At 49.1% G+C, this 18,620-nt stretch overlaps 1 protein-coding gene across 2 annotated transcripts in view; it reads right to left on the bottom strand.

The window, feature by feature from the left end:
• Positions 1-15,439, bottom strand: part of MLXIP (MLX interacting protein) — a 40,727-nt gene extending 25,288 nt beyond the window's left edge. For both annotated transcript variants that reach the window (XR_015716218.1, XM_087828478.1), the window contains exon 1: positions 14,979-15,439. Coding sequence is in view for 1 of the 2 variants with exons in the window: in XM_087828478.1 (XP_087684604.1) it covers positions 14,979-15,391 (413 nt within the window). In the remaining variant the exon portion in view is untranslated. The remainder of the gene's footprint in view (positions 1-14,978) is intronic.
• Between the last annotated feature and the right edge of the window lie 3,181 nt (positions 15,440-18,620).

Here is an 18,620-nt window from a genome sequence, read left to right as displayed (position 1 = left end):
CTAAATCAAAGAGGCCAGATCATCTGGTCTGATTGGTCACTATTTCAGAAACACTGTAAGTCAATACTGACCCCACCGAGATGAGCACCCCCTTCTGCTGACACTGTCTCCCAAAACATAGGAACATATTACATCTTTATCAGATTCAAAATATCTACATTGTTTTCCTTTGTGATATACTTATTTTCACTCTTTCCTTTCTACTCAATTCACTTATTTGGCACTGTTCTCGGTGTCAAAAGCAACAATTTGTTATACATAAACTCAAATTTAAGAACAGGGGTGGAAGACGAGGTTTCGGTTTATGATCACATCCCCATTTTAACCTGGGCCCTTGTTAACCCTGCTGCACGGGTATTTCCTGTCCTGACCGCTGCAGCACATGCTTAAAAAGAAAAGTGTGCTCTTATCACTCCATGAGAGGGTGAACACGCCTTTCAAAGCCAAGGTCAGGTAATGTATCTCATTCTTCACTCCTGTTTCAAGGCCTCCTGGGAAAATAGACAAAAATACAATGACAATATCCAAGGCTCAAATAATTTAACAAACTGCAGAGCGGGGGAAACAACCCAACACAGAAAGTGATGGACATTTATTTTCTCCAAACTGCAGTCCCCATGTGCTGGTGTTTACCCTCCCCCATTCACAAACAAAACCAATCAATGGGCCGGGCAGGAACTTGTGACATATAACTAATGAGAGACTGAACCAAATGGCTAGGAGTTTGTGCTTCCTTATCTGGAAGATCTTTGGGGATCAGTGTGCGTTTTGGGGAGAGGAGAGTAGGAAGAGAGGTACAAAACCTGAAGCCAGCCATTTAAACTGATTTTCTAAGCACAGTTTCAGAATCTTCATGCTACTGCAAGGGCCTGCTCCACCTTCCTGGCATAAGGAAGAACTGGCTAGCATCTGATTGCTCTCAAGTCAAAACCCCAGATATTACTGAGGAAATCTGATCCCGTCCACTGTGCCAGCCCTGATGTCATAAAAACGCATCTACCACCAGAATGCCAGGCCACCCTTCACGGGTTTCAGAAACACAGTGTGCCTTCCAATAGGGCTGACTCTGAAGTACAATAGCAGCTTTTCTAGTCCGAGGACACTTTTATGATCACTGGTTGCCTGCTGATGGCCATGGGAGAGGGGAAGAAATGATGCTGTCCCCACCTACTATGTGACCTTGGGCAGACGTCTGACCTTTCTGAACTTCATTTTCCTCGGGAAAAGAAAACAACCTATTTCACAGAGCAGAACATCTCTGAAGCAAGATATTTGGAACAAACTAATGGTGTCCAGAACACAGGAGGTTCTCAATAAAATAGATTTGTGCCTTCAGCTGACGTCCCTGTGACGTTTGGAACTGTTCTGACTTGACTCTGTGCTGTGATAAAGCACAGTCACAGGCCTCAGGCACGGCAGCCGGGCCTCCAAGCTGGGGGTGAATGATGAGTACGGGTCTTGGAGAGCCCCGGGAACTGCCATTTAGAGATTAGAGATTCTTCAATGACAATGCAATCAAACCCCACCCCATCTGGGGCACAGATACAATTGTCTTTCTTATTAGCACACTTCACTCTCCACCACAGATGAGAGTCTACATAGCAGAAAAGCCTAATAGCGCTTCAACAGGAATTGAAGTTGGGGGGTTTCATGGTCTCCCATCACCTGCACGCAAAGCCCCCTCACCCCCCAAGGTGTCCTCAGGATGAAAATACCGCAGGGGGTACTCATTACTCGCCTCCAACATCAGCTCTTGGGTGTGCTTCTCAGTAATGTCCCTTATCAAGCACTACTTAGGCTAGGGATGGAACATCCACAAGGGGGCTGGCAAGAGGGAGATGCAAGCAGGGGTGTTCTAAACCCTGCCAGTGCTCCAGGAGGAAGTGCAAAGGCTTGTGGATTTATATATTTGGTAGTGTAGCTGACTGCTATGCCTCTTTCAGCTCAAAGTCCATAACTCTATGACTCTGTTAAGAATAAAGAGTAATGAAAGGCACCAAATGAGAAACTGTTACCCTAGAATGTTAAGGGGCCAGCTCTGAGGCAGAATAAAAAAGGGAGAGACAAAAGGGTTTAAATTCCTCAGCTCTCTATAAGGTACAGATAAATATGTTTTGATTTTTTTTTAAAAAAGCCTGCAAGTACACCTGCTTTCTCAACCAGGAAGCAAATGCGTGCATGCTGTAGGGAAGAAATCACCTGCAGGCGAGGAGGTGAAACACCAGCAACATTCACCCAGAGCCCGATGTGTCAGGCTCTGTACTGAAGACTGGGTGACAAAACCAGTCTCCAGCTCTTGTCCTCGGGACCTTACAAGCTAATGGGAAAGACCGAATGTCCAGGCTCCCATGCAGTGTATGGAAACAAGGGCCGGCACTCAGTGGCACAGTGGGTCCAGGACGCCTTCCTCAAGTAGGATGCCTGAGCTGAGTCTCCAAGAATGGGCGGGAGCTAACCAGCGAAAGGAAATGTAGAGAAAAGGGTTTAAGCAGAAGGAATAAAAAGGTCTTTCTCAAACTATGGGCAGTTTGGCTTCTGGGTCCCCTCCCTCCTCCATCCTTAGCTTTGATAAGAGAAGTTAAGATAAGAGCCAGTGATTACAGTCTTGAGGATCAAAGTCTCAACCTCACTGCTCCCTTTTCCTTGCCAGTGCACATGGTGCCAGCAGCAGCAGCCAAGTCCTGGGAAAAAGAGAGCTATGGGGACGTCAGCTCATCCGTATCTCACATTTAGGTTCAGTGTAATTTTCTGAATCTGTAGTCCAGAAAGATGATGGAATAGAAGAAAGAGCTAGTTTGTCTTACTAGTTTCTGCAGTAAAGCAGACCAAAAAGGGGAGCGAGAAAGACAAAAAGAAACAAAGAAAAGAAGGGGAGAGGATTTAGAAAAGGGAGGTTTCAGAAAGACATGTCCTGTACTACAAGTGGTTTGACTACACATGAAATTCTCTCCGAAATAAAAAATCAATAAGCAACACTAGAAGATAATCGCGAAACTGAGGGAGATGGTGAAAAAATGTTAACGTCTAAGGAATTCTACAAAATCCATTAAGCTCCCAAATGACTTACTAATAATGGCAGAGAGAGAAACGTAACTTTACAATGAAGAGAGCTAAGCAAATGACCAAATTTAGTCACTAAGAGTGGGACAACCTGACACCTGCACCTCTGATGTGACTATCTGTGAAGTACACCCACCAAAAACATTGAACCTAAATGTAATCAAGCTTCTGGGGCCTGTCATGTGGTTTACCGGAAATCCAGGGGACAGAGGAACGTGCTAAACGCCACAACAAGAAAACTAATACCGAATGTGGGACATTCTTCAAGACGGCTGGACTGGTTGCTTCAAAAAGTCAACGCCAAGGGGGAAAAGAGGGAAGGATCATTCTAGATTAAAAGAGACTGACGATATGAAAACCAAATGCAAAATGAAAGCCTTGACTGAGTGCTGATTCATATAAACTAGTTACAAAAGACATTATGAGAAAACTGGAGAAACGTTAATGTAGACTGTATATGAATTAATATTTCTTTGGCATGAAAATGACAATGGTTATGAGAGGGAATATCTTTATTTTTAGGAATAAATGCCATGCAGTCCTCAACCTTTTTTTTAAATCCTCACCTGAGGATATGTTGGTTTTTTAAAATTTTAGGGAGGGCGAGGAGAGAGAGAAACATCGATCAGTTGCATCCTGTACGTGCCTCGACCGGGGATCAAACCCACAACCTAGGTATGTGCCCTGACCAGGAACAAACCCACGACATTTTGGTGTACGGGATGGCACTCCAACCAACTGAGCCATCCGGCCAGGGCTGTCTCCAACTTTTTTCATGAACCATTTGAAAGTCAGAAAGACAGATACATAAAGCAAATACAGCAAAAAGTTAACAATGTGGGCTGTAGTGGTAGCTATAAAGGTGATGGCTGCACCATTATTTCAACTTTTCTCTAAGATTTTTTAATAACAAAAAGTTGAGAAAGTACTGGAAAAAGTGAGACCCACATCACAACTTAAGAAAGAGCAAAACAGAAGAACTAAAAGGAAATTCATAAATATAAAATAAATGGTCAAATTCAGGAAATAAAAAAATCACTAGAGATCAAAGAAATGCAAGTCAAAACACCCGCAATACCATTTTTTTGCCTATTAGGTTGACAAAGATATTTAAAAGCACAGTAATAATAGTACACCCTTTTCTTTGTTTAAAGGTACAGCCATTTTGAAAAACAGTTTGGCAGTTTCTTGTGAAGTTAAACATACACCTACATATGACCCAGCACTTACCCAAGGGAAGTGAAAACACATGCCCACAACAAGACTTGTACATAAACAGTTATAGCAGCTTTGAACAATAAAATGGAGACAAGCCAAACGGCTATTGACAGGTGAATGGGTAAAAGAAACTGTGGTATATGCATGCAATAGACTACTAAAGACTAATTCATGGAGCAACACAGATGACCTTTAAAAACATGCTGAGTGCCCGGCCGGGCGTGGCTCAGCGGTTAAACATAGACCTAGGATCCAGGCAATCGGGGTTCGATTCCCGGTCAGGGCACATGCCCGGGTTGCAGGCTGCAGCCAATCAGTGACTCTCTCATTGATGTTTCTGTCTGTCTGTCTCTCCCTCTCCTTTCCTCTCTCTGAAATCAATAAAGATATATTTTTAAAAATAATTTTAAAAAATTTTAAAAATTAAAAAAATAAAAACATGCTGAGTAAAAGAAGTTAGGCAAAAAGAGTACACACTGTTTAATTCCATTTATACAAAACAGAAGGCAAGAGGGATGTAACCTGCAGTGAGAGCAGACGGGGGAAGAGAAGAAGGCCTGGGAAGGGCACAAGGGAACCTTCCGGAGCCCTGAAAACGTTCTATCTCTTGACTGTAGTGGTTACACATGTGGATATATTTGTCAAAACTTTAGAACTCAATATTTTAAAAGGCGAACTTTATTGTTTAAATATTAAACCTCAGTAGAACTGATTTAAATTTTAAAATTACAGTAATGGCCCAGCTGGGTGTGGCTCAGCGGTTCAGCATGGACTTAGGATCCAGGAGATTGCAGTTTGATTCCCGGTCAGGGCACATACCCAGGCTGTGGGTTCAATCTCCAGTTGGGGGCGTGCAAGAGGCAGCTGATCAATGATGACTCATCACTGATGTTTCTGTCTTTCTCTCTCTAAAATCAATATATATTTAAAATAATAAAATAAAATTACAGTAATGACACCCAGAGTTTGGGAAGATGTGGGGGAATGGGCTTTGTTAAATATCTTTGCCCTTTCACATGACTTTTCACACATACAAGTTAATCTGGTCAACAAACTTTACTGATGCATTTAGATAAATAATGGCTTCAGATTATTCGGTAAGAGGAACTTATACGTACAGCATTATCTCACAACTATGTGGAGCCTAATTTAGTTATACAGAAGTAAATAAAAATAATTCAAGATAGATAATAAAGCTCTGTGCACTTGATTCAAAGAAGAGTCTCCTAACCCTCACCAAGTTAATTACTCTTATTTTATACTCAATTTAACAAGTTATGCAAACCAACAGAAAGTGGGAGGCACCAGACAAAAAGGGAGAGTAACTGGCAAACATTGCAGAGCACGTGGCAGCCAAGAGCCTGCAGGAGACAATCATTAAAGACTTGAAAACCCAACTCACCAAAGAGCCCAAGATCATTTGTTAGAAAAGCAAATATACCTTAGCAGTGCAAGAATATCAAGAGGTTACTGTAATAATACAACAAATTATATTCATAAATAGGCTTCTAAATAATCAAAAGTTATACAATCATCAATGTGTTCAAGAAGCAGTGAAGTTTATCAGGCATTTGAGAGAGATTTCCACTTTCCATCAGTAACAGCTAAATTTATAAAAGATATGATTAACAAATAATGGTGATATGGGAAGTTGGCTTATAACAAAGAAAGCTTTACTCCTTAAGAGAGGGGCAAATAAGATATTTTTGCAAACATTTTAATAGCTACTCAACTTCAATACCACTTAACTCAAAGGACTAAACAAAAGAAGTGATTTAGATGCACTGATAAATTCTTCTGTGCTCCTCAAATCATACTATGTTTGTGGTTCCCAAGACTATCTCTAAGACCTAGCCCTGTGGTTAAGGTTATTTTATATTACTACCCTCCCATCCAGCTCTGGCCACCACGTATAATCACCTCCTGCCTTTGAAGCTCCGTCTTTGAGAAAATGCACTTTAACTTGGCTGGCTGGGGCCAAGGTCTTTAAGAAAAATATATTTTTTTAATTTCTCCTAAGCTCTTCAAATGCCACTCTACAACCATACCTGCATTTGGAGAGCTAACCTAATCAAATGCAGAGAAACCAAGTTCCCACTCTGGGAGGAAGTGCAGTTTGGATTTTCTCACCACCGTGAGCTACTTCCACCCCCATGTGAGTTTCTGTTGTCCTTACCTGTGAGGCTGGGACTTCCACAAGGACAGCTGATATGACTAATCTGGCCACACAAATATGAAACTAATGAGGGGCAGAGGTGAGACAATGCAACCTAAGTCAGCATCAGAAAGAAGCCAAACACTGAGTTTCTGTCCCAGTCTTGAGGGACTGTGTCTGGGAGCCCAGCCAGAGGAATTATTTGCTCTATGGATTAAATCTCCAGCTTGAAGCATCACACACATGATAGGGGCAGATGCCAGGCCAAAAGGTCAGCAGGAATGTCCGCCTTGACAGCAGGTGGGGAACCTGGCCAGAGCAGGTGGTCTCCTGTACTGGGCAGGCGAGTGCCAAGTAAGGCTGAGGGCACAGGCAAGCAGCTTGATTCCTGGAGGCTCCGTGCCAAGAGGCCACGATGGCTGTCATCCAGCTGGGGGTCAGGAGCAGCCTGGGATGCCCACTGACCAGCAGACAGCTGTCTACTCTGGAATGGCTAACTAATCGCCTCAGATGCTGCTGGGCACAGAAGGCAGAGGAAAGCAAGTTCTCCCATCTGGACCGGGCAGTCCTCCTCTGGCCTCCCCCCAGGAACACGGCTGAGGTGGAAGAAAAACAGCCAGTTTCAGAGCACCAGAGCGATTCAAACCAACCAACTGGTGCTTTATCCGAAACAATGCTAGCTTTGTCAAGAGACTGCAACAGCCCTACAAGAGCCAGTTGAAAAACCTGCCCTCCTCTACTCATTTCTACTCCCTGCTTCCCAAGACTTTGAGACATCAAGCTAAAAAAGGGGGGGGAGGGGGAGGAGTTACATACATAAACCAACATCAGCCAATCCATGTGATGCAACAGGGACGGCTGCCATTCACAGACGACACATCACGGAACTGGCTGTTTTGTAGTCCTGGATCTCCTTCCAGGAGTTGAGTTCCCAGGATGCATTTGAGCCTCTCTTACTGATATATTTCCAGTGATCTTAGCCAACAAAGCACAAGGGCTGAAACGTCAAGTAGTTCTCCAGTGCTGCTGGGTCAATTTTCCAGTCAATTCGGGAGGGCAGCACACCCAAGACCTCAATTAGAGCTACCAAGCTGGAGTGGCTGCTCCCAGCTTTACAAAAGCATGAAAGCTGCTACTCCAGGGCCCTCTAGGGCAAGAAACAAAGAAATTCTCTCCGCGGGGAAGAAATGGTGGGGGGTGAGCCCAGCAGATTACAGTACTTCCCACACTACACCCTGCCCTGTTCACTTCATCCATATTTCACAAATCACTGGCAATCATCTCAAAGCACTATGCAAACACACAAAGCCCCAAGGAGTCAGCAACAAGCACAAAAACAGAGATAAGCAAACTAAGTTATCAGGCAAAAAGCAGTTGGCTACATAGAGGCCAAGCCAGCTCCACTGTGATCCAGCAGGTCTCTGCTAGGCTGCTCTGAGAAGCATCTGGAAGAGGCGTGTAGATCACAGGTGAGTTTCCAGCACCACCTGCCTGCCGGCTCTCAGGAGCTGTGCAAGGACACCACCAAGGACAAGCCAGAGGCTAAGCTGATAACTGGAATTGCTTTTATGGGAAGGCTTTTTTCCCATGGGACAACACCTTCAGCCGAGGTTTCTCTTGGGGGGAAAATCATGAATTCCAAAGCTAAAGTGAAATAGAGACTAGTCCAATAAATGGATGACCAGCCTCAGAGAGAGCTAGGGGGCTGGGATGCCACAGGAGGCACCCTAACCTCTCCATTGGGCTAAGGGAGTCAGATGACCTGATCTAATTTTTAAAACATAACCAAAGTCCTCAGGACTTCAACCAGCCCCTCCAGCACATACCCTGCCAGCATGGGATGGGTGAAGCCACAGACACCCACAGCTGATCAAACTGACCAGTAAGGCACTAAAGCCAGAGATCAGCATCTCAGAACTCAGTGTGACAGGAAGTATTTAAATTGTTTTCCAGAGAGTTGAGTCAGCTCTTCCTTCCACGTACCAGGGCATCCCAGCATTTTGTTTTGTAACTTGCAACAACATACATCCATACTGCTCCCCATCACACGTGAGCTCACCATAGCTGTGTGGACTCACAGCTGAAATCAGTCTCTCATGAGGCTCCATGCTCTCCCTGCCTCTGGAACAACAAAAAGCCACAGGAGGGATCCACCTGCTCACATCCCTGCAAAGCCCTGGCTCACAAGTCTGTCAGCCAGCAGGCACAACACAGACATGCAAGCTCGGAGCCAGTCCCGGTGTACATGCTGCAGACGGCCGTGTCAGACATCATCCACCGTGTCCCCCACCTCTCTACATGCCATAGGGACACATGTGAGGACGCAGGGAACTTTCCTATCACAAACAAAGGCTACTTTTCAGCTGTATACCTGCTCACCACCTTCTTCCACATACGCCTTACTAATGAGGGTGGGAGGGTGTGACAAGGCAGATGGGGCCTAACGTGGCAATGCCTACTGCCGCCTTTTTTCAAGAGTTCTGCTGAAAGGTTCTCAGGGTAAAAAGTGATTTCTGTCAGGAAGAGGGAGGCACAGGGACATTTTCAGAGAAAATGTAGCCAAGCTGGGGTACAGGAACAGAGATGAATGAAACAGGGGCCCAGAAACACATTAAGGTTACCCCAAAATACCATGAAATATTCTCAATGACCAGCAGAGAGGGATTAAATAAATAGTACACCTGCACAATGAAATACTATTTAGTCACTAAAACATTTTTCAGCTAAATAGTTGGGAGCTTGGAAAGGTGTTCACAATCTATTAAATGGAAAAAATATATACTCACCATGCCAAAAAAAAAAGAGAGAAGAAAAGAAAAACAAACAAAACAACCCACAAGGTCTGGAAGGATAAACACCAGGGAATTGACAGTGGTTATCTCCGGGTGTTACAATTTTTTTTTCTTGGAAGGAGGCCTGGAAATACAGTCAAATTCCAAAAAGTAAGTCCTAAGCTTAGAAAAATAATTTCTCAACACTTCAGTGAATATGTCTCAGCAGAGGAAACACTGTACCTCTAATAAATCCAAATCGTACTTCAGTCTGGCTTAGAAGCAGAAGTCATGGCATTTAAGAACCATACAGCTATCTGCCAACACCTTTCCGGATCAGATCAAACAGGGCTAGAACATCAGAGGGCTAAGAAGGTTATGGAACGTGTGCAAGGCGGCTGCACAGGCCATACTTTTGTGTGTGGATGTGTGTGCTGGGCGGAGAGTCCATTCCTTTCTTAACCACCTCAAACACACACACACGCACATCATACTTATACTGGGGAAGCAAAGACAGAGGCCTGTAATGTAAGATCAAATACATAGCTTAGAAACTTTAAACAAGAGCCAAGAGAGAGGCCTCCTCAGTCTAACTTAAAATTATGATTTTGTTTCAATTATAACTATGTCAACTGCCTGGAGTTAAGTCAAATTATTATCCCTTTCCTTCACCCCAGAATCACCCCATGAAACAGCCTCACCCCAGTCAAGTATGGTGGAGAAGTTAAGAGGTAATAGTTCGAAATGGAATGTAAAAGCTAAGAGTAACCAACCTATGGTCCAAGAATTTCACAAAATGGAGAATCAACCTTCTACCTCCAAGATAAGATTATTTAAATAATTGCCCAAGTTCCTCATAACTGAGAGTAACTGTCTACTAGGAGCATGCATACTTCCAGGGGTTTACCAGGCAGACAGTCTTAGATTTTGTATCTAGAAGATTATAGTCCTGTGACTTTAAACAGAGCCTGGGGCAGAAAGTACACAAAAGAGTGAGAACACTTAAGAAGACTTTCCTGCCCTAGCTGTTTTGGCTCAGTGGTTAGAAAGTCGGCCAGGTGGACTGAAGGGTCCTGGGCCAAGGGCATGTACATCTCAGTTGCAGACTCAATCCCAGCCCGGGCAGGGGTGTGTGTGGGAGGCATGGGAGGCAACCAATCGATGTCTCTCTCTCTCACATCAGTGTTTCTCTCTCTTTCTCTTCCTTCCATTCTCTCTGAAAAGCAATAAAAAAATAGCCTCAGGTGAGGACTGAAAAAAAACACCAAAAACTTTCCTTGTGCCTGTGGCAAACAGCACAACACACTCAGGCTGAGACTTACTTCTAAACCAAATCCAACCTAGATTTAACTCATTTTCCCAGAATATCTAATACCTGAACTCAAACATTATAGGTTGACTCAAAACTTAAAAAGTAGAGTTCATACACAAATTCAGATTTCTTCCAATTTCTCAAATATGCCAGATCTCTTACCACTGGCAAGAATCACCCACCTGGAGCTGAGTGACGCGGCTGACCAAGCAGATACTCTAGACCCCACTGCTCCCTACTGCCTTTCCATCACTGAGACCAAGTCCATTTTATTTATGCCTACATGGTTTTCATAATAAAGAAATATGTCTCTGTAACCATAACTTTGAAAGGCAGAAAATAAAAGATAACAAAGGTCATCTTAGCCTTAAAGATGGCCCATTTTATTTCCTGGCCCATGGGGGCATTTGAGTTTGTGACCCCAACAGGCAATGTTAAGAGGGAAAAAGGTCTTAACAGGATTACCTCACAGAGGATGATCTGGCAACCCTGGGGGCAAATTGGAGAACCAATTCCTGAGTTGATTTTAATCTAGGGGAATTGCTCAGGGTAGGTCACTTCCCCAACTACTCTCATTTTCTGTACACGGAAGAGATAGAAAATACAGAATTATGGAATTTCTAGACACTGACATATTTAAGATTTTTAACATCATATAGTCCTGTGCTTCCCAAGTCAGATTCCTTAAAGTTAATATTGAAAACCTTAACTGTTTCTGGATTTTTTTTTAAATTTAAATAACAGTTTTATTGACGCCTGGCCAGTGTGGCTCAGCAGTTGAGCATCACTTAGGATCCAGGAGATCTCGGGTTGGTTCCCATTTACAACGAGTTACCAAGCCTCGCATTAGAAAGTTCCTCTATTGAAAACTTAAAGTTTGAAGGGCACAGTGCTCTAAACCTTTAATCCTTGCTATTCCTTAAGTCTCGCAGATTCCCGCCTTGGGTCAGGAACAGAGGGTTACTGTACAGGCCACACTTACTCGAGGTCACAGTCTAATTTTGTATCCCAAGGCCACAGCTTACAGGTCCAAAATGAAAGTCTCCTCAGATCTCCACTTCAGCAGAAACCCATGGTGCAGAAAGCTACTGCTTATCCCTAAATACATAAAAAGACCATCTCCCCTCCCCAGACATTCACACCAAGGCTCCCTAATAAAGAGCTACATAAAATTAGAGAAGTGAAACCAAAACCAACCACAAAAAGCAATATGCTAGAAGTGTTCAGAATCTGTGTGGGTGATTTACATGTGTGACATTCCTTAAAATGCTAAGAGGGCAAGAACCATGAACTATGTTCTAGAGTGCATAGCTCCGTTGTAGGGCCTTAGAAAGTATGAGCAAACCAAGAATGCATCTATTGAGTATTTGTGGAGCACACATTTGAAAGCCAAACTAAAAAACCTCAGTCAGACATGTTATTTCATTAAGTTTTGCCTCGGGGAGAAGCAACTTTTTCCCCTCCAAAACATTGCAATCTTTGAGCACATGATACAAGACAAAATCAAGATGGAAAGGGCATGGGTTTCAAGGAAACTACATGAAGCTGGAATCCCATCAGCTCTGTTATTTACCCACATGGGCCACTGGGCACTCACATAGTCCCAATTCCTCAACCATCCTATTTCCCCGCCCAAAGTCAGTCTTGCCAAAGACCCTTCAGGAGTCCAAGACTTTGTGTGTTCAGGAGAGGACCATATTCCGAATCCACTTCACAGGGCTGAGGAAAATAATCACAACTTCCCCTGCATTTTAGTTCCTCCCCCAAAGCGCTGTTGAACCTCATTTGGGAACAGCTGGAAGACAGCAGTTTACAGGAAACCAAACCCAAAAAAAAGCACAGAGTGTACCAGGGAGAGTTAGGCAGCTAGAACGAAGAGGCCAGGGGACAGACAGGAAGTTGGTTAGAAAGAGCCCAGGCCAGAAACAGTCACACAGAAGAGGAAGGCCAAGAGGCGCCCCAGCTGCCTTCCCCTTGGCCAAGGAGAAAACCTGGAAGCACTGGTGAAGGCTCAGGCCCCGCTGAAAGCAAAGTCAGACCACCTCTGAGGTTAAGTCGTCTTCCCTGGTCACCCCCTACCCGGGCCCTACTTCTCTGAAAGCCAGTCAGTGGTCATGACAGGACCGGGAGGACAGAGACTCCCTTCTGGAAGTTCCCTTGCTGCTTTCCACGCCAGAGGCTACAGCCCAGACAACTAACTGGTTTTGAGTCATCCGTCTGTCACCCTGTACCAAAGTTCCACACTGCCAACTCAACTCGAGGGCCATCCAAACCAGCCTCACACAGAAAGACAGAGCCCCTTCCTGAGAAATTACTCGGCAGGCACCCACGGGGGACCTGCCTCGTTGGGACGTGTGCACAGGGAACAGCAGTAACAGAAGTGAGCCAGCGGGTGGGAGGCATGAACAACAAGGTAAGCCTCCGACCAAACTAAGGGTGCGTTTTGCAATCAAGAAAGTTAATTGAGAAATGGCCAGTTGCCAAAATATTTCAGAAAGAAGTGGGGGTAGGGGGAGGATGCTATTACTAAAATTCCTTGGTGTTATTTAACAATAAGCCTTCAGGTTATCCAAACTGAAGGCAAAGGGGAGACTGGTTTATTTTTCCCCTCCAGGAGAGCTTAGGTGAGAGCTTTCTAGCCCAATACCTCTTGCTGCTCAGTCATCCATTCTCTCCCTGCACATGGAGTTTATATTAAAATAAGAACAGGATTAAGCTCTTTTAATAAAATGCATTCCTGTCTCTCACCCCTAGTTTTCTGTGAAAGGGCTCTTTTTCCCTGGAGCACAGGCTACAGTCTAGTTGGGTTTAAGTCCAACGGAGGTGCTCAAAATCTGTGATGGAGCAAGCAGGGCCGAAAGGAGGCAGAGGACTGCAGTCTCAAGACCATTTGTTTAGGAAAAAACAGGACATCTTCACAGGCTCAGTGCCAGCTGAAACTGGCAAGACCAGAGAAGCAGAGCAGAGCCCGACCAAGGCGCCATGGAAGGGGGGCGGGGAAGCACCACGGGTAACCTAGTGCGGCCGGCCGGTGGCAAACCAACCATCAGGGAAAACTTGGAGAGGAAATGGGAGGGTGGGGGCATTTCAGGAACCTAACAAAGGAACAAATGGATTAATCATTTATTCCAGAGCTAGAAAATGTCACCCGCAGCCCTGCGTCTAGCGTTTTAACTTCGACTTCAGGTAAATGCCTAATGTTTTAACTTGGATGTGTTCCGGGTTCATGGTTCTCCCCCCCACCCAAAAAAAAAAAAAAGGGGGAGTGGGATGGGGTGGGAAATAGTCCTGTACCCTTCTTGACGCTGTTCTGGAATCTCCTAGGAAATTCCCTAGGTGCCTGCAGAGGAGACCCCGGGAACAGCGCCCCGGCCGGTCCCGTTACTGAACGCAGCCCCGCGCGGGGGGCTCCCACGGCGGGCGGCCGGGGCTCGGGAGGGCGGCGCGGGCTCCCTGCCCCGGCGGCGAGTCCAGAGACGTTCCCAGCGGCCGAGACAGAAGGTGCCTGAGGCCAACACCTGACACGCACTCGCTGAGGAAGCGAGAGGACGGGCGGGCGGGCCTGGCCTCTCGGGGGCTTTAGGAAAAGGAGCCCTCTCCGCTCGGAGCCGAGTCCAGGAGCCAGGGCGCTGCCTGGGCCGCCTGCCCTAGACGCCGGCATCTCCCGATAATGTTTCAGCGCCAGCCGGGCAGCCCTGCGCCTCGCCAGCCGGACAGACCGCGCCACCGTCGACAGCTGGGGTCCGAAAGCCTCCCTGGGGGAGGAGGCACTCCGGGCGCCTCGCAAGCTTGGGGGAGGGGGGCTTCCCAGTCAAGGGGGGCGCAGGGACACCCGGCCTCCCGCGGCTGGGGCGCGCGACAAGCCGCTGAGGCTGAGGCCGGAGCATCCCGGGGCGCGCCGGGCGCTGGGGGCAGGGAAGTACTTTCCCCATCTCGTCCCAGCCCCGCAACGGGCAACGGGCAACGGGCGCGGATCCGACCGTCACCCCCCGGCTGCGAGGAGGAGACGGGCTCGGGGAGGGGGGACCGGGGGGTGACACCGCCGCTCGAGGCCGCGACCGGCGCCCAAGCGCCGGCTGCACGGTGGTCGTGACCGTGCGGGGCGCCGGGGGCAGGGGTGGGTGGCGTCCGGTGATCGAAACACGAGGCGCAGCCTGAACTTACCCCTCTTTCTGGCCCGAAACCGGTGGCCTCGGGACACTGGAGGGGGAGGGGTGGGTGGGGGTGGGGTGAGGGGCCTGGGGGGGCCGTGAAGCCCGAACCAGCCAAGCACGGCTGACGCGGGAAGAGGCCGGGACCCCGGACCCGGACACTCTCCTGAGGGGGGACGGAGTCCAGGGGTCCCCTCACCCCGGCGGCCCGGCCCCCCTGCCCCCCTGCCCCCCTGCCCCCCGCGCTTGTTTGGTCAAAGAGCGCGCGCGGCTCGACAGGTGGGGCCGCACGCGCGCCGCCGGGTCGCTACCTGTAGGCCAGGGTCATGCACTCGAAGAGCTTGGTGAGCGAGGCGTCGATGGACAGGTGGCAGGAGCTGGTCTTGCCGAAGCTGTAGGTCTGGCACGTCTGCTTGTTGACCGTGTCGAAATCGTAGCCCTTCTTGGGCGGGTGCTCGCGGTGCGGCGACGACACCATGAAGTGGCCGCTGTGGATGATCTGCTGGCGGCGCGGAGGCTCGTCGCGGCCCGGCCCGGCCCAGGGCGGCGGTGGAGCGGCGCTCGCGTGGGCCCGGGCCGGGGCGGCCGCGCCGGAGGCGGGCGGCGGGGACGGCTCATCCGTGTCCGAGTCGTCGTCGTCCTCCGGCGCCGGGGGTTTGAGCAGCACCGGGCGGCCCCGGCTGCTGGGCCGGCGCGGGGAGCACATGAAGACGTCGGCGGCCATAGAGGCGCCCGGCCGGGGGCATCCCCCGGGGCGACGCGGGCGGGCGAGCGAGGCGGAGGGGACCCCGGCCCGGCCCGGCCCGCGCGCCGACTGCCCGCGAGCGAGCCGCGGGGCGTGAGGGCGGAGGCGGCGGGCTGACGGGGCCGCCTCGGCGCCGGCCCCGGCGTGACGTCGCCGGCGCGTCTCGGCCAATCGGCTGCCCGCGTCGGCCTCTTAAAGGCGCAGGGGAGCCTTTCCGTCTCCAGGCGGACAAAAAGGGGGGTGGGAAGGGGCGGAGCCTGGGCCACGCCTCCAAGCCCCGCCCCTCCCTCCGGGCGGTCCCGGCGCGGGCGGGGCGGGGCCTCCACGTGGTGGGTGGGGGTGGGGTGGGGCTCCTCCCCCCTCCCCGGTCTCCCACCCCCACCCCACCCCCGCTTTCTGCTGCGGGGCCCGGATCTGCGCGCGAGCCGCTCCTCGCCCACGTTGCTGGGCACTGGGGATGCTGTCCCCGTTTTATTGATGAGAAGACTGAGTCTCAGAAGAGCAAAGGCATTTTCCCAGCGTGAAAACAAGATCCAGAAAACGTCCCACGGAGACCCCGCTGAACACCGAGGTGGAAACTGGCTCTGGGGCGTCACAGCAAGTGGCAGAGGCGCCCACTCAGCTGGCCCGTTAGGATCTTAAGTTTGGAGGGCGAGCCAGCCCCCCTCAATAATTCCCAAAGGGGGAATTCTGAGCCATAGTTTTGTTTTCTTGAGGCCATAATTCCTATGCCTCAGAAAGTTGGGACAGTTAAAAAAAAAAAAAAAAAAGAGTACAAAGTGCTTAGCACAGCACCTGGCCCGGAATGAGTGCGAAATAAATGTACTTACAGATGGAAAGAACTGAACCAGCAGAACAGAGGTGCCTAAAATAATGCCAATACTCAGCCACCTTTGACCTACAGAAACAGCAGTTTCCTATGGTTGGGCCTCAGAGTTAACACTTCTGCAAAGCCGGGAGGGTTTCAGGAACTCAGAGCCAGCCTGGGATAGGGGCAGCCTGGGGAGGGCGCGGGTGGCAGGGCACCAGCAGGCCCCGTGAGGCCCCTGGGCCCACAGCACCCACCCTAGTGCCCGAAGGACCTCGTTAGCCCTCCAGTGACTCACCCCGGCTCCGCTCGGAAGCTAGTTTCACATCCAGATTTGGATGGAGGCTGATGGCCCTGCCCCACCCTCCTCCTGAAGGGGAGGGAGGCAGGGAGGGCTCACCCAACTGGCTGCACTCACTCCTTTCCTAGACGTCTCCAAGGAGGAATAGGTCACAGGGACTGCCAGCTTCCGGTGTGAGTTTGAGATCCCCACCCACTTGCCCAAACCACAGCTTTGAACTCTGGTTGCAAAATAGCTGAATGTCCAGTCTTTGGGTTGCCTTCCTTCATCTGAAAATTTTTCCTTTCTGTAAACTTTTTTCTTTTTTTAATCGTCACCCGAGGATATTTTTTCCCCGTTGCTTTTCAGAGACAGTGGAAGAGAGAGAGAGAGAAACACCGATGTGAGAGATACATTCATTGGTTGCCTCTCACACGGGGATCAAGCCTGCAACCGAGTTTCATACCTTTGACCAGGATAGAACCCGAGATCCTTCAGTCCACAGGCCGGCACTCTAACCACTGGGCCAAACCGGCTGGGGCTAACTATGGGTTTTCGGCCTCTGCTTATTTTCTTGTACTTTGGGGTGACTTTCTGGGGGGCAGGGGGCAGCAAGGGGATATCCTGGCCCCGCACATTCTTCAGACATCTGGGTCCTGTTGCAAGTTCTTTGCTGGCAGAATTGGTTTCAGGTGGCTTTATTGCAACTCTCTCTCCTCCTGAAGTTTTTTACATGAAACAACCCATGAAAGGGCAGGGGTGGCCTAGTGGTCTGGCAGCGTCCCTTTGAAAATAAACAAGCACAGAAAATGAAAGGCAGCAGCCATCTCTGGGGACTACTTGGAGAAACAGTTTGGGGCCTGGGCATCCGCCACGTGTGGCTCTCCTGCTCGCCAACCCCCCCCTCCCCCCAGATAGCAGGTCAGATATGGCGAAGCCAAAAAGGATGCTTCAGTGTCATTCGATGTCACCTCTGGCCTGGGAGACCCCACCCCCACCCCCACCCCAGATGGCAGTGACACCTTTGCTGGGCACCGTCACTCTGGTGGGAAGCATCTAATTGTAGGGGGAGCCGGAAGACTCCCGTGGCTGAATAATAGCCCTTGACAGTTTGGACAGCCAGCCTCACACCTCTAAGGGAAACGGAGGCACAACGGGGTGAAGAAATAGAGGCATGTGGGCAAGACCCAGTGAAAACTGACCTCAACTATCGGGCACGTATTGGCTCACAAAACTGAAAAATTCAGAAGGACCGGCTGGGGCCACGTGCCCAGTGCTGCTGTCCAGTCTGGGCTTTTCCAACCCGTGCAGTTCTGGCAGCCCTGCCCTCGGTCCAGCAGAGCCCTGGCTCAGAAACCTCCAGCTTCTCCTTATCAAGGAAAAATGAGCCTTTTAGCCCCACACCTGGGCTTCCTCCACCATCCTAGAAGCCTCCCCGACCACACCATCGAAATGCACCTCTCCCATTAATTCCAAACTCTGTCAGGCAAAGGGTCAAGCTTGAGTCACTGCCGACCAGGGCTCAGCACACAGACGGTGCTCAACGGATGAATGACTGGTCCCTCGGTGGAGGGAGACGAGAGGAAGTCAGACAGCTCCATACAGGGAGCTGAAAACAAAACAAGAGAAGCCAAGAGAGACAGAGAATGTGAAACAAAATGACTGAGAGACAGAGGTCTGGGGGTGGGGGGACAAGAGTGACACAGACAGAGGGGAAGATCCACAGATACAAGCCTGGAAGGAAGGAAGCTTCATCCAGGACTGAGACCCAGGGAACAGGCACCCAGGACAGGAAAGGGGAGAGGGACAGGGGACCAGCTAATGCATTTTGTTGTTGTTAAGCAAACAGGTCCCTACAGTCTGTGTTCTGTCCAGCTGAACTTTCCATATCAGGAGTTTATTTTGCTGAGCAACCAGTCCTGGTAAAAACACTGGAAGACGTTAGAAAGGAAAAGGGGTGGAGAGCAGAGAGGCACACAAACAAGGAGAGAACATTTGCCTCCAGGTGTGGGTCAATGGGGAGGCGAGACTTGGAGCAGGCTCAACAGTCGTCCTACCCTTTCCTTATCTCCGCTCTCCCAGGGCCAAGTGTCAGGTGGAAGAGGAAGGGAGACTGGAGA

This window comes from Miniopterus natalensis, chromosome 20, assembly GCF_054644295.1.
Source record: "Miniopterus natalensis isolate mMinNat1 chromosome 20, mMinNat1.hap1, whole genome shotgun sequence".
Taxonomy (NCBI): Eukaryota; Metazoa; Chordata; class Mammalia; order Chiroptera; family Miniopteridae; genus Miniopterus; species Miniopterus natalensis.
This window is presented reverse-complemented; position numbering and strand designations above follow the sequence as displayed.